The sequence below is a fragment of the Rhinopithecus bieti genome, unplaced genomic scaffold (genome assembly GCF_001698545.2).
Source record: "Rhinopithecus bieti isolate Rb0 unplaced genomic scaffold, ASM169854v2 scaffold_27022, whole genome shotgun sequence".
Classification (NCBI taxonomy): Eukaryota; Metazoa; Chordata; class Mammalia; order Primates; family Cercopithecidae; genus Rhinopithecus; species Rhinopithecus bieti.
This window is the reverse complement of record NW_016812251.1, coordinates 567,583-580,522: the sequence shown is the minus strand read 5'-3', so window position 1 is coordinate 580,522 and position 12,940 is coordinate 567,583. Positions and strand designations below refer to the sequence as shown.

At 36.6% G+C, this 12,940-nt stretch overlaps 1 protein-coding gene across 1 annotated transcript in view; it reads right to left on the bottom strand.

Annotated features, from left to right (window-relative positions):
* Window positions 1-12,940, bottom strand: part of MYO9A (myosin IXA) — a 301,060-nt gene that overhangs the window by 181,836 nt on the left and 106,284 nt on the right. The window contains 3 exon segments of the mRNA XM_017895809.1: window positions 758-892; window positions 4,125-4,241; window positions 9,439-9,528. Of these exon segments, the coding sequence (XP_017751298.1) occupies window positions 758-892; window positions 4,125-4,241; window positions 9,439-9,528 (342 nt within the window).

Below are 12,940 nucleotides of genomic sequence, written 5' to 3'. Positions count from 1 at the left end.
CACACACCCCTGCAAAAACAACAAAGGTGCAATCAAATAAGCATATATATGCAATTTTTTTTTTTGAGACAGTCTCATTCTGTTGCCCAGTCTGGCATGCAGTGGCTCGAACACAGCTCACTGCAACCTGCATCTCCCAGGCCTGATCAGGTGATCCCCCGACCTGAGTCTCCTGAGTAGCTGGGACTACTGGCATGCACTACCCCATCCGGTTAATTTTTATATTTTTTGTAGAAACAGGGTTTCGCCATGCTGCCCAGGCTGGTCTCTAACTCCTGGGCTGAAGAGATCCACCCACCTTGACCTCCCAAAGTGCTGGGATTATCGCTGTGAGCCACCGCGCCCAGCCAGCAAATCTATTTCGGGGACTATAAAACCTCTGTCATCTGCTTACAATGATATGTGGACCACAATATTTGTATTGAAAGACAAGATTTAAAATGCTTATTATGTGCTCTCCATTCTTTTAAAAAAATATTATAACTGATATTATGATAAACAATTGAAGCTACCAGACTACTCTGTTGTATCTCACACGTTTCTAACTCCATCAGTTGAGTTTACATATACAAAGAGGCAACGGTATTTCTTCCCAAGCCAATTTACATCGTTATTCTTGTTTGTAAAGGCACGTTTCAATATTTAATAGAAATACTATGTAAATCAATAAAATGTGTGAAAAAATAAAGTGTATTATGAATATGACTGAAAGATATGTGTGATGGGGGGACAAGTGTATACATATTTAGGTACTCACTTGTTCCAATTTAAAGATATGCTGATTAAAGTAGTGCTGTAAACGTTCATTAGCAAAATTAATACAGAACTGTTCAAAGCTGTTATTTTCATAATCTTCAAACCCAAAAATATCAAGAACACCAATGGACAATGTCTGTAAAACAAGAGAAAGTTTTGATTAAAAGTAACGTTTAAATTTATTTAATGAAAAATATCTACAACATAAGTAACAAAATGCTCAATTCCTCTAAAGCAGTGCACAGGGAATTCTGTTTAGTCAGTATTCAAAATACATCATGAATTAAAAGTATTCCAGTTCTCTTTATCTTACTTTTGTCCTAATTAAAAAATACATCCAAACCGTTAATACATATAATCTACAGATTACAGAAATGTGTGAAGCAAGGTTAATGGCCTGTTATCTTAAGACACCTCAGAAATCCCTAAGATCTAACAGGGAATGGAAAAAAACAGAGTATGGGGAAATCAAAAGGTTATTTAAATGAAGGATCAAGAGAGGCAGGTTACTCCTGGCTATTATCAAGAAGACGATGCAATTTTTCCTATTTTGACTTCTACATTCCAATAAATAGAATTCTTCGTTAAGAACCAAACTAGTATATTTTATAAGCCTCATGAAGACTGAGTGAAACTAGATGTCAGAACATATGGTTTTTTTTTTTTTTTTTTTTTTTTTTTTTGAGACGGAGTCTCGATCTGTCGCCCAGGCTGGAGTACCGTGACGTGATCTCAGCTCACCGTAACCTCTGCCACCGGGGTTCATGCGATTCTCCTGCCTCAGCCTCACCAGCAGCTGGGTTTACCAAGGCATGTACCACCACTCCTGGCTAATTTTTTGTATTTTTGGTAGAGACGAGCTTCACCATGTTGGCCAGTCTGGTATCAAACTCCTGAGTACAGGTGATCCACCTGCCTCGGCCTCCCAAAGTGCTAGGATTATAGGCGTGAGCCACCACACTCAGCCAGAACATATGGTTTCATAAAGTTAAAAATATTATTTAAAAAAAAAAAGTATGAGGTTTAAAATGTTGAATAGTGCTAAAAGGATTATAACGAAAGACAGCAATCCCTGCCTCATCAAGGTCTGCTCCCTAAAGTCAACCACATTCAAATCTTTCAGCTGTTTGGTAGAATACAGAACACAAATGCTTATTCTTCTAGTTCACTTTTAGGAATAAGCTAACTTCTTACTGTGGATTTGGCTCTAATACCTGCATATAAACACTTTTCTCACAACCCCAACCCATTCTAGAAATACAGTTGTATGACCATTTTGGTTAAATGAAAATAATTTTTCTCCACTGGTGCTAAGAGATACAATGGGCAAACTGATATAATGAATGATAAATAGTAAGTTTTTTTTTAAAGCCTGTACTATTTTGTTTAATTCTGCCAAGTTTAGGCCCTTAAAAAAGTTAAAATAATGCCCTTCGAAAATAAATCAATTTGATAAATTAGATTACAATTTAAATTAATTTTTATGACTGTGAGTTTACCTGAAGCATGAAAAATTAACATAAGAGCAATTTCACATTTAAGGCAATATGATTAAATTAAAAAGATGACATTTTTAATCAGTCTGACAAGGTGGACTAGACCATGAAGGCTGCCCAGAAAATACAACTAGATGTGAAATGATTAAATACCTATAATCTGCTATATTAAAAATAAATTCTAGTTAGAAAAAGTCTAAACATAAAAAATTATAATTATAAAAATATAAGAATAGATATTTTACAATCTTGGGCTAGAAGAGGCCTTCCTCTTTAAGTAAAATACATATACAAAATGCAAAACTAAAACAAGAAAATGACAGAATTAACTGCAAAAAAATTACAACATAAAATCACAAAAACAGATATTATAAATAAATCTAAAAAGTAAATAACTAAGAAAATAATTGCAATATATATCAAACTATAGGCCTCCACAAATATCCACAATAAATGCCTTCTAAAAAGGAGTAGGCCAGGCATGGTGGCTCACGCCTGTAATCCCAGCACTTTGGGAGGCCAAGGAGGGCAGATCACTTGAGGTCAGGTGTTTGAGACCAGCCTGGCCAACAGGGTGAAACCCCATCTTGACTAAAAATACAAAAATTAGCCAGACATGGTGGCGAGCACCTGTAATCCCAGGTACTTGGGAGGCTGAGGCAGGAGAATCACTTTAATCCAGGAGACGGAGGTTGCAACGAGCCAAGATCACACCATTGTACTCCAGCTTGGGCAAAAAGAGTGAGATACTGTCTCAAAAATAAAATTAAATTAAAATAAAAGGAGTATCAAAAGACAAAATAAAAAACAAAATAACACAAAGATATTTTAAAAATATAGAGAATAAAATAGAGAAAACATAAGGCGATGATGAACTTTTACCTATCATTAAAAATAATGTAATAAAATGACCATTCCCTTATCAGATTAAGAGAATGTAAATACTGATAACATCCAATGTGGGTAAAGGTGTAGGGGATCAGTTGCTTTCACACACTGCTGCTGGAAATGTATAGTCTTTTTTGGAAAGTGTCCAATTTTTAAAATGTATCTATCCTTGAACTCAGCAATCAGCAGGGCATGGTGGCTCACGCCTATAATCCCAGCACTTTGGGAAACCGAAGCAGGTGAATTGCCTGACGTCAAGAGTTCAAGACCAGCCTGGCCAACAAGGTGAGACCCTGTGTCTACTGAAAATACACAAATGAGCTGGGTGTGATAGTGGGCAACCATAATCCCAGCTACTCAGGGGGCTGAGGCAGAAGAATCACCTGAACCTGTAAGTCAGAGGTTGTAGCGAGACCATGCCACTGCACTCCAGCCTGGGTGAGAGTGAGATACCATCTCAAACAAACAAACAAACAAACAAAGACAGCAATCCCACTTTGATAATTTTATTCTAGAGAAATGTATACACAGGTAAGTAAAAGAATATTTGTTACAGCATTGTCTATAACAATAAAACAAAATAATCTATTTTAATGGATGGATTTATGGTACACATCTTATTATTTATATTAAAACATTTTTTTAAATAGCCAGGTCCAGATATATAATGAGACAGAAAATATTTCAAGAGATTCTAGGTAAAAATATATATATATATGTTTGAAAGAATACAGAGAGCATGATTCTATTTACATTTTTTAAAGCAACTCTGAATATACACATGTTTGGGAGGTAAAAACACATAATAAAAAAGGTCTAGAAAGACACACAGAACAATTCTTCTGAACAGGGTAATAAATAATGAATAAAAGTGATTTCTTACTTATTACTCTATATAATTCTGTGTTTTTAAATTTCATATATTAACCAGTTTACTAAAATAGCTTTCAGGGAAAAACATATTATAATCTAATATATCATTACCTTGGTATTATGCTCTAAATCTTTACTATTCAGAAGTGCATGATTAATTCGAAAAACTATCCAGTCAAACAGGGCACTATATAGAGACTTAGCCATGGAGTTCCTCACTGTCACAGCCTGAAAAACAAAAGGATTACAAGGGCATGTAGAATTGACAATGATATGATTAAGATACCATGACAAAGTTTTTTGCTCCCATTCAAGAAAGAAACTTACTATTCTGAATTAGAAACTAATTTTTCTCTCAAAATACAAAATCTATAACTTAAGTTTTTTGTTTGTTTGTTTTTGAGACAGAGTTTGGCTCTTGTTGCCCAGGCTAGAGTGCAATGGCGCAATCTTGGCTCACCATAGCCTCCGCCTCCTGGGTTCAAGTGATTCTCCTGCCTTAGCTTCCCAAGTAGCTGGGATTACAGGCATACGCCACCATGCCTGGCTAATTTTGTATTTTTAGTAGAAATGGGGCTTCTCCATGTTGGTCAGGCTGGTCTCGAACTCCTGACCTCAGGTGATTCACCCATCTCGGCCTCCCAAAGTGCTGAGATTACAGGCATGAGCCACCGCACCCAGTCAATTGAAGTTTTCCATATGTACTCATTCAATTAGTCCCACTCGGAGAATCTAGGCCAAAACTGCCATTAAAGATAAGAGAAACAAAACGTAGGTCACTCAGTTCAAAACATGTTTACTAAAAATTGGGATATATATTCCCCCTAGGAAAGAAGGTTTAATTGCAAGTTTACAAACAAATGACTTTGCCAGTTAAAGTGGGTAAGAGTATTCTAGGCAGAGGAATAAATCTGTTAGCAAACAGCCATTAATTTCTGCGGGATCCAAATCACCCTCTTAAAACATACACTAATACAACCACAATTACACTGATAGTTGTCTTCAGCTTGTCACCCATAGAAACTTCTAGAATTACTCCATCCTTGAGGACAGAAACAATTCCTTCATTATGTAGTTACAAAATTTATTTTTTCCTCACTCTAAGCTTTCCAAGTTTACGACAATCCTCTATACTATCTGCTCTATTTTCTTGTAAGTCTGAAATTGTTCTTAAAAAAACAAGAATTTCACCATTTAGAAAGCATAAATTTACAAAAAAAGGGGGGGGGGGGGTAGGGTAGGGCACATGTCTTACAGAATTGAGTCCTGGCACTTAGAAGAATATAAATCCTAGCAATTTACATATTTATTATCTAGGGGTTTATTTTGAAGCTTGTATATTCAGGTATATATTTATAACTCTGTTTCGAAGTATAAAGAAAATAGAGAGTAATGATTAAGAACTAGACTATCTTCCAATTCTAGGTTTTCTACTTATTCTAGCTGCATAATTGTGACTAAGTTACTTAACCTCTTAGGCTACTGCTTATACATCTGTAAAAAGAAGGTAATACTACAACCTACCACACAGGTGATGAATTAATTTCTGAATACTGAAGGAAAAAGAAGCTTCCAGTTCCTAGACCAAAAAATAACTGCCTACATAGCAGAGAGAAGATTGGTATCAAATTCTCTATCTTCAACACCAGAAACCTGTATTATTTTTTATTGTTGTGGAGTTTTAGAATATTTTTAATCTGCAAATGGTTGAATCCTTGGATATGGAATCTGAGCGTAAGGTGAACCAACTATCAAGAAAACCAATGGTAGAATGAAAATATAATAGAATACCACTGTATTTTCCCCAGAAAGAAAAGAAAATGAAGATAATCTAATAAAATTCAGGAAAAGTACAATATTTGAAAACTAAATCAACAAATATAAGACAGAATAAGCTTATAAACATTATCACAATAAATTTTATGAATGAGCTGAATTTAAAAGACAGACCTTCAGACAAAGATAAAACTAAAGTCTAACTACACTACGGTTTACATCATGTACCCTTTTTATAAAATACCATAATTATAGAATCCAGATATGCCAATACAATACCTATTTATTTACTTTGTACTCCAAATTTTGTACTTTCAGCCCTTTTCTCTGAAACGCAGCAAACCTAAATACCAAGTAATATTTTCCCACCCAAACAAGACCTCATTTAGTGTTTCCTATCTCATTGAAGGGTACCAATATTCTTACAGCTGTGTAAACCAGAAACGTAGGACTCATCCTTGACACCTCCTTTGTTTGCTTTGCTTCCCATTATTCAAGTCATTACCAGGTCCTATTGATTTAGTCATCAATTTTTTTCTTTTAAATCCATACATTTCTCCCTATCAATATGTCACCATTCTACAAAGCAAATATCATTCTCACTATTGCAGCCTCTGAACTCATCTCTCTACATCCACTCCTGACTTCTGTGTTTGACCAAAACCCAAGATAGCCCAAAAGATTCCCATCCTCTGGGGAGTACAAGTTCTGTATAATTCCCTCCTCATAAGTGTAGGCAGAACTGTAAATACAATGGATTCCACTCCCATATGAACCTGATGTTACATGATAAAAATGAAGGGATTTTAAAGATATAAAAACCCAAACCAATTGATTTTTTAATCAAAGGGAGATCATCCTGGATAGGACTGACATAATCAAAACAAGCTCTTCAAAAGGGATTTGAGTTCTGCTGTAAATAGAGCTTCTCCTGCTGACCCTGAAGAAGCAAACTGCCATGTTGCAGGCAGGGTCACATGGCAAAAAATCACATCAGCCTCTAATTGTTGAGAATGGCCCCTGACTGACATCCAACAACAACAGAAAACTAGGTGCCTCAGTCCTAGAATCACAAGGAACTGAATCCTGTCAACCACCTGTGAACTTGGAAGAGAACCTCAAGCCTCAGATGACACATTATACCCCGATGGACATCTTAATTTCAGCGCCTGAGATTAAGGGGCTGAAATTTTTATTAAAGAAATAATAGCCAGGCGCGGTGGCTCACGCCTGTAATCCCAGCACTTTGGGAGGCCAAGGCAGGTGATCACACGGTCAGGAGTTCAAGACCAGTCTGACCAACATGATGAAACCCCGTCTCTACTAAAAATACAAAAAATTAGCTGGGCATGGTGGCGGGCGCCTGTAATCCCAGCTACTCGGGAGGCTGAAGCAGGAAAATCACTTGAACCTGGGAGGCAGAGGTTGCAATGACCCGAGATCACATCACTGCACCCCAGCCCAGGTGACAGTGTGAGACTCCATCTCAAAAAAAAGAAATAAATATACCAAACAAATATAAACAAAAACAAAGCTGGGAATACAAAACAATCTCAGAAGGTTACATGTAAAGTTAAAATAAAATAAATACTAAAACAATTTTGTAATGAAAAAGGTGGTATGGTCATTAGAGAAATGCAAATCAAAACCACAATGAAATGAGTCACAATGGCTATTGTTAAAAAGTCAAAAAACAACAGATGTTACTGAGGATGCGGATAAAAAGGAACATTTATACACTGTTGGAGGGAGTGTAAATTAGTTCAGCCATCGGGGAAGACAGTGTGGCAATTCCTCAAGGACCTAAAAGCAAAACTACTATTCAACCCAGCAATCCAATTACTGGGCATATACCCAAAGGAATAGAAATCATTTTATCATAAAGACACATGCAAGCATACGCTCACTGCAGCACTATTCACAAGAGCAAAGATATGGAATCAACCTAAATGCTCATCAATGACACACTGGATAAAGAAATGTGGTACTTACACACCATGGAATACAATGCAGCCATAAATAAGAAGAAAACCATGTCCTTTGCAGGAATATGGATGAAGCTGGAAGCCATAATCCCTTGCAAACTAACGCAGGAACAGAAAACCAAACATAGCATGTTCTCACTTCTAAGTGGAAGCTAAATGATGAGAACACACGGAGACATACAAGGGGTGATAAAGAGTAATGGAGATAAAGGTAATAAAGGAGATAAAGAGTAATAAAGATAAAGGAGAAGGGAGAGGATCAGGAAAAATAATGGGTACTAGGCTTAACACCTGGGTGACGAAATAATCTCTGCAACAAACCCCCATGACACAAGTTTACCTATCTAACAAACCTGCACATATACCTCGGAACTTAAAAGTTAAATTTTAAAAAAAGAAAAGGTAGTGAAATAAAATGTAAAAGCAATGAATCTTTATTTTACATAAAAGAAATATAAAACTCTTAAAGATTTAGCTTTCTTATTGTTTAGAAAGAAGCTCTCAAAGTGGAAGACTATAATATGACATAAGGAGATATGTGGACTTGGAGACATAGAAGATGAGACAAATGGATCAATGTCAAGCTTAAAAAACATTCTCTAGGCCAGGCGCGGTGGCTCAAGCCTGTAATCCCAGCACTTTGGGAGGCCGAGGCGGGCGGATCACGAGGTCAGGAGATCAAGATCATCCTGGCTAACAATGGTGAAACCCCGTCTCTACTAAAAAAATACAAAAAACTAGCCAGGCAAGGTGGCGGGCGCCTGTAGTCCCAGCTACTCGGGAGGCTGAGGCAGGAGAATGGCGTAAACCCGGGAGGCGGAGCTTGCAGTGAGCTGAGATCCGGCCACTGCACTCCAGCCTGGGCGGCAGAGTGAGACTCCGTCTCAAAAAAATAAAAAAATAAAAAAATAAATAAAAAAAAAACATTCTCTAGAATTCAATCACAATTTCCTCACCTCTGCCTTCTAATCTTCTAATTTCATATTCCTGTCCAACTTTTATAATTATCATAATATGATTTGTCATCACTTTCATAAAATTACTCCATAAAGCAGTGGCTTTTCAATAATTTTCCTACCCCTACAGATCTGAGTGGTATAATAGTAGCAACAAATATCACCTAGAAGCCTCAGTATACAGATGATATTTAAAGTGATGGGACTGGGTAAGATAACCTCAATGAAGAATATAGAGAAGAAGAAACAAAGACTGTGTCCTAGGGTACTCCACCTTTTAGAGATAAAGAAAAAAGAAAAGACAAGCAGAAAGAACTGCAAACAAGTAGCCAACAATGAAAAAGTTAACCAAAAAAGTATGATGTGCTAGAAGAAACTGTCTCAAGAATAATAATTAATTGGGTCAAATACTGCTCATTTATAATTCTATCTACCATCTATCTACCCACATTAGTAATATGAAAGTTAGAAATGATGAAGAAGTTAAGATCCTTGGAGAAAAATGCAAGCCTATTTCTCACAATCACATTCAAATTTAAGTTTCTAAATCAATGGAAAATTCACAATCAAATTTAAAGGCCTAGCAAATATTTCAATCAAAACTTTTTGCTCTTGTCATTTTCATGCTGTTAAGAGAAAACCCAAACTTCAAACCTAAACTTCTAACAATGACCAGAATGCTTTCATTTCATAGAAAATTCATCATACCTCTGCCAACTTGTATGGCAAAATAAGCTTTTCTCCCACTGTCACCGTCTTCCTTGTAACTAATGCTTCAAATAGCATCTCTTCTTTAACCTATAAAACAGAAAAGTAAACTCAATAAGTAAGATTTATGACAATGTGTTGAATTATCTTTTGAAAAAGCCAAATAGGAGGAAATGCTTAATGATTAGAGATTAGCAATTATATAGCAGAGAAAAGAGTCAATACACTGGGCAATTTTAATACTGGCCAAAATTTAAGTGTCCCACTCAAAAGACAACTGGGTTTTTTCAAGTTAAAGCTTGCTTTCTGATCATAACAGAGAAACATGTTTCACTATGCAGAATACAGAAAATATAGAACAGTACAAAAAACATTTTAAGATGATCAACCATAATCCCACAAGCTGGAGGCAAGGACTAAAAAGTGACAGCACTTCTTGAATTCCAGAAATATTCCAAAGGATATTAATTTATGTTTCAGGTATTTCTTCTTCATGAATCTTGAATTCTAGGAATATTCCAAAAAATACTTATATTTCAGATGTTTCTTCTTATTCATGAATGATAAACTTTTAAGATAAAGTTGACACTTCCTTTGTTCTCACTCTCTCCCCAGAGGCAAATACTATCATGAATTTCACGTGATCATTTCAGTTCATGTTTCTATACTTTTATATGTATTAAATATATTCATAAACACTATGCTATACTGTCAAATGAATTTAATGTTTACCTATAAAGTATCATATTGCCCATATGTTTTTCAGATCTAACTATATGGATAATTTTTTATTATTATTTTTTGAGACAGAGTTTCATTCTGCCATTCAGGCTGCAGTGCAGTGGTGTGATCTCGATTCACTGCAGCCTCGACCTCCCAGACTCAAGCAATCCTCCTGCTTCAGCCTCCCAAGCAGCTGGGACTACAGGCACATACCACGTTGATAATTTAGATCAACCTTATTCATCTTAACTGCTATACAGCATTGCAGCATATAAATATACCACAGTGTGTAATCCATTCTCCTCTTTGTAGGCATTTACACTATTTACAATTGTGTATGATTACAAAATAAACCACAATGAATATTGTTGCACATGAGTTCAAAAGTTTCTGTGAAGAACAAACCTAAAAGTAGAAGAAGGTTAGAGCATACATATTTTCAGCTTTACAGAATACTACCAAATTCCTATACATAATTTTTACCAATAAGCTCTTTCAGCAGTAGCACTGAGAGTTCCTACTTCTTCCAAACCTTGACTATACTTAATGTTACCAGACCTTAGAATTTTGTCATGATGATGGGCATGAAGTGGTAAAACAAGGACATTTTATAAAAGATTCCATACATAATAAAAACATAACATTCATAAATGTAAGCAATACAAAATTCATCGGTAAAAGTATTAGATTATAATAGCTGTGAGTGGTAGCTCACGACTGTAATCCCAGCACATTAGGAGGCCAAGGTGGGCAGATGACTTGAGGTCAGGAGTTCGAGAACAGCCTGGCCAACATAGGAAACCCTGTCTTGACCAAAAATACAAAAATTAGCCGGACGTGGTGGTGCACACCTATAATCATTGCTACTTGGGTGGCTGAGGCAGGAGAATCGCTTGAAACCAGGAGGCAGAGTTTGCAGTGAGCCAAGACCACGCCACTGCACTCCAGGCTAGGTAACAGAGTCAGACTCCATCTCAAAAAAAAAAAACCCAAAAAAAAAAAAAAAAAAAAAAAAAAAAAAAGATTATAAGGAGAAGATGCAGATTGAGTTACAAAATGACAGAAAGAGGCATTACCCTGCCACCAACAACATATGATAGATCAATAATCTTTTAAAGAACAACTTTGAACCATATTGAATGGATAAATATTACCTAGCAAACACAACAGCTTTCAGAGCATTCACTGATCAACTCTCAAATTCCAAAAATTGGAAATAATTTGAGGCATATAACAAAATGCAGTAAAGCCAAAAATCAACAACCAAATTTAAATAAAAGGCCTCAACCTTTTAGATTTATTCAAAATACATTAAGGAACAAAAATAATACCAGATTACACAAAAATGACAAAACAAAGCTATCTAGAAAAAAACGTAATAAAATCCAAAGCTATATTGTGAGGTATATTTCTGCAATTATTAAAAGTAAATATTGGCTGGGTACAGTGGCTCACACCTACAATCCCAACACACCTATAATCCCAAGGCAGGAGGACTGCTTAAGCTCAGGAGTTAAAGACCAGGTTGGACAACACAGCAAGACCTTCTCTCTATTAAAAATAAAATTAAAATCAGCCAGGCATGGGGGCATGTGCCTGAATTCCCAAGTACTCAGGAGGCTGAGGTGGGAAGATTGTTTGAGCCCAGGAGATCAAAGCTACAGTGAGCCATGATCGTGCCACTACATTCCAGCCCAGGACTACAGGCACATGCAACCACGCCTAGCTAATTTTTTTTTTTTTTTTTTTTTTTTTTTTGAGACAGAGTTTTGCTTTTGTTACCCAGGCTGAACTGCAATAGCACAATCTCGGAACACTGCAACCTCCGCCTCCCAGGTTCAAGCAATTCTCCTGCCTCAGCCTCCCGAGTAGCTGGGATTAGAGATGGGGTTTCATCATGTTGCCCAGGCAGGTCTTGAACTCCTAAGCTCAAGCAATCGCCTGCCTCGGCCTCCCAAAGTGCTGAGATTACAGGTGTGGGCCACTGTGCCCAGCCTCATACCATGGACTCTTATACAACAACAAAAAAGAAGAATCTAGAATATAGAAAACAGAATTGAAAGATCTCAAAAACATACTATGGAATGAAAAAAAGCCAAGTTTCAGAATAATACATACAGTATAACATTTATATAAAGACCGAAAACATGCAACTCTATATATTCTTTATAAAAACATCTATCTATACTGAAAATATAGAAACAAGAATAGGAATGACGAACACCAAATTCATAATAGTGGTTACCTCTGGTGGAGACAGAGGTACACAGTGGGCTTCAATTATATGTAATATTTTATTACTTGAGTGGGGCTGTGAGTACGGGTTGATTACATTGTTTTCTATATAATATTGTGTGCTGGCAAGATTTCATAACAGGGAAAAAAGGAAGAAAATATCCTAAAACAAATTAATATGTAACAAGTAAAATGTTAGAACTGATCAATCTAAAGGCCAACTCTTTGAAAACATGAAAGATGGCTAGGTGCGGTGGCTCACGCCTGTAATCCCAGCACGTTGAGAGGCCAAGGCAGGCGCATCACCTGAAGTAAGGAGTTTGAGACCAGCCTGACCAATATGGAGAAACCCCATTTCTACTAAAAATACAAAATTAGCTGGGCGTGGTGGCGCATGCCTGTAATCCCAGCTACTTGGGAGGCTGAGGCAGGAGAATCACCTGTACCTGGGAGATGCAGGTTGCGGTGAGCTGAGATCGCACCATTGCTCTCTAGCCCGGGCAACAAGAGCGAAACTCCGTCTCAAAAAAAAAAAAAAAAAAAA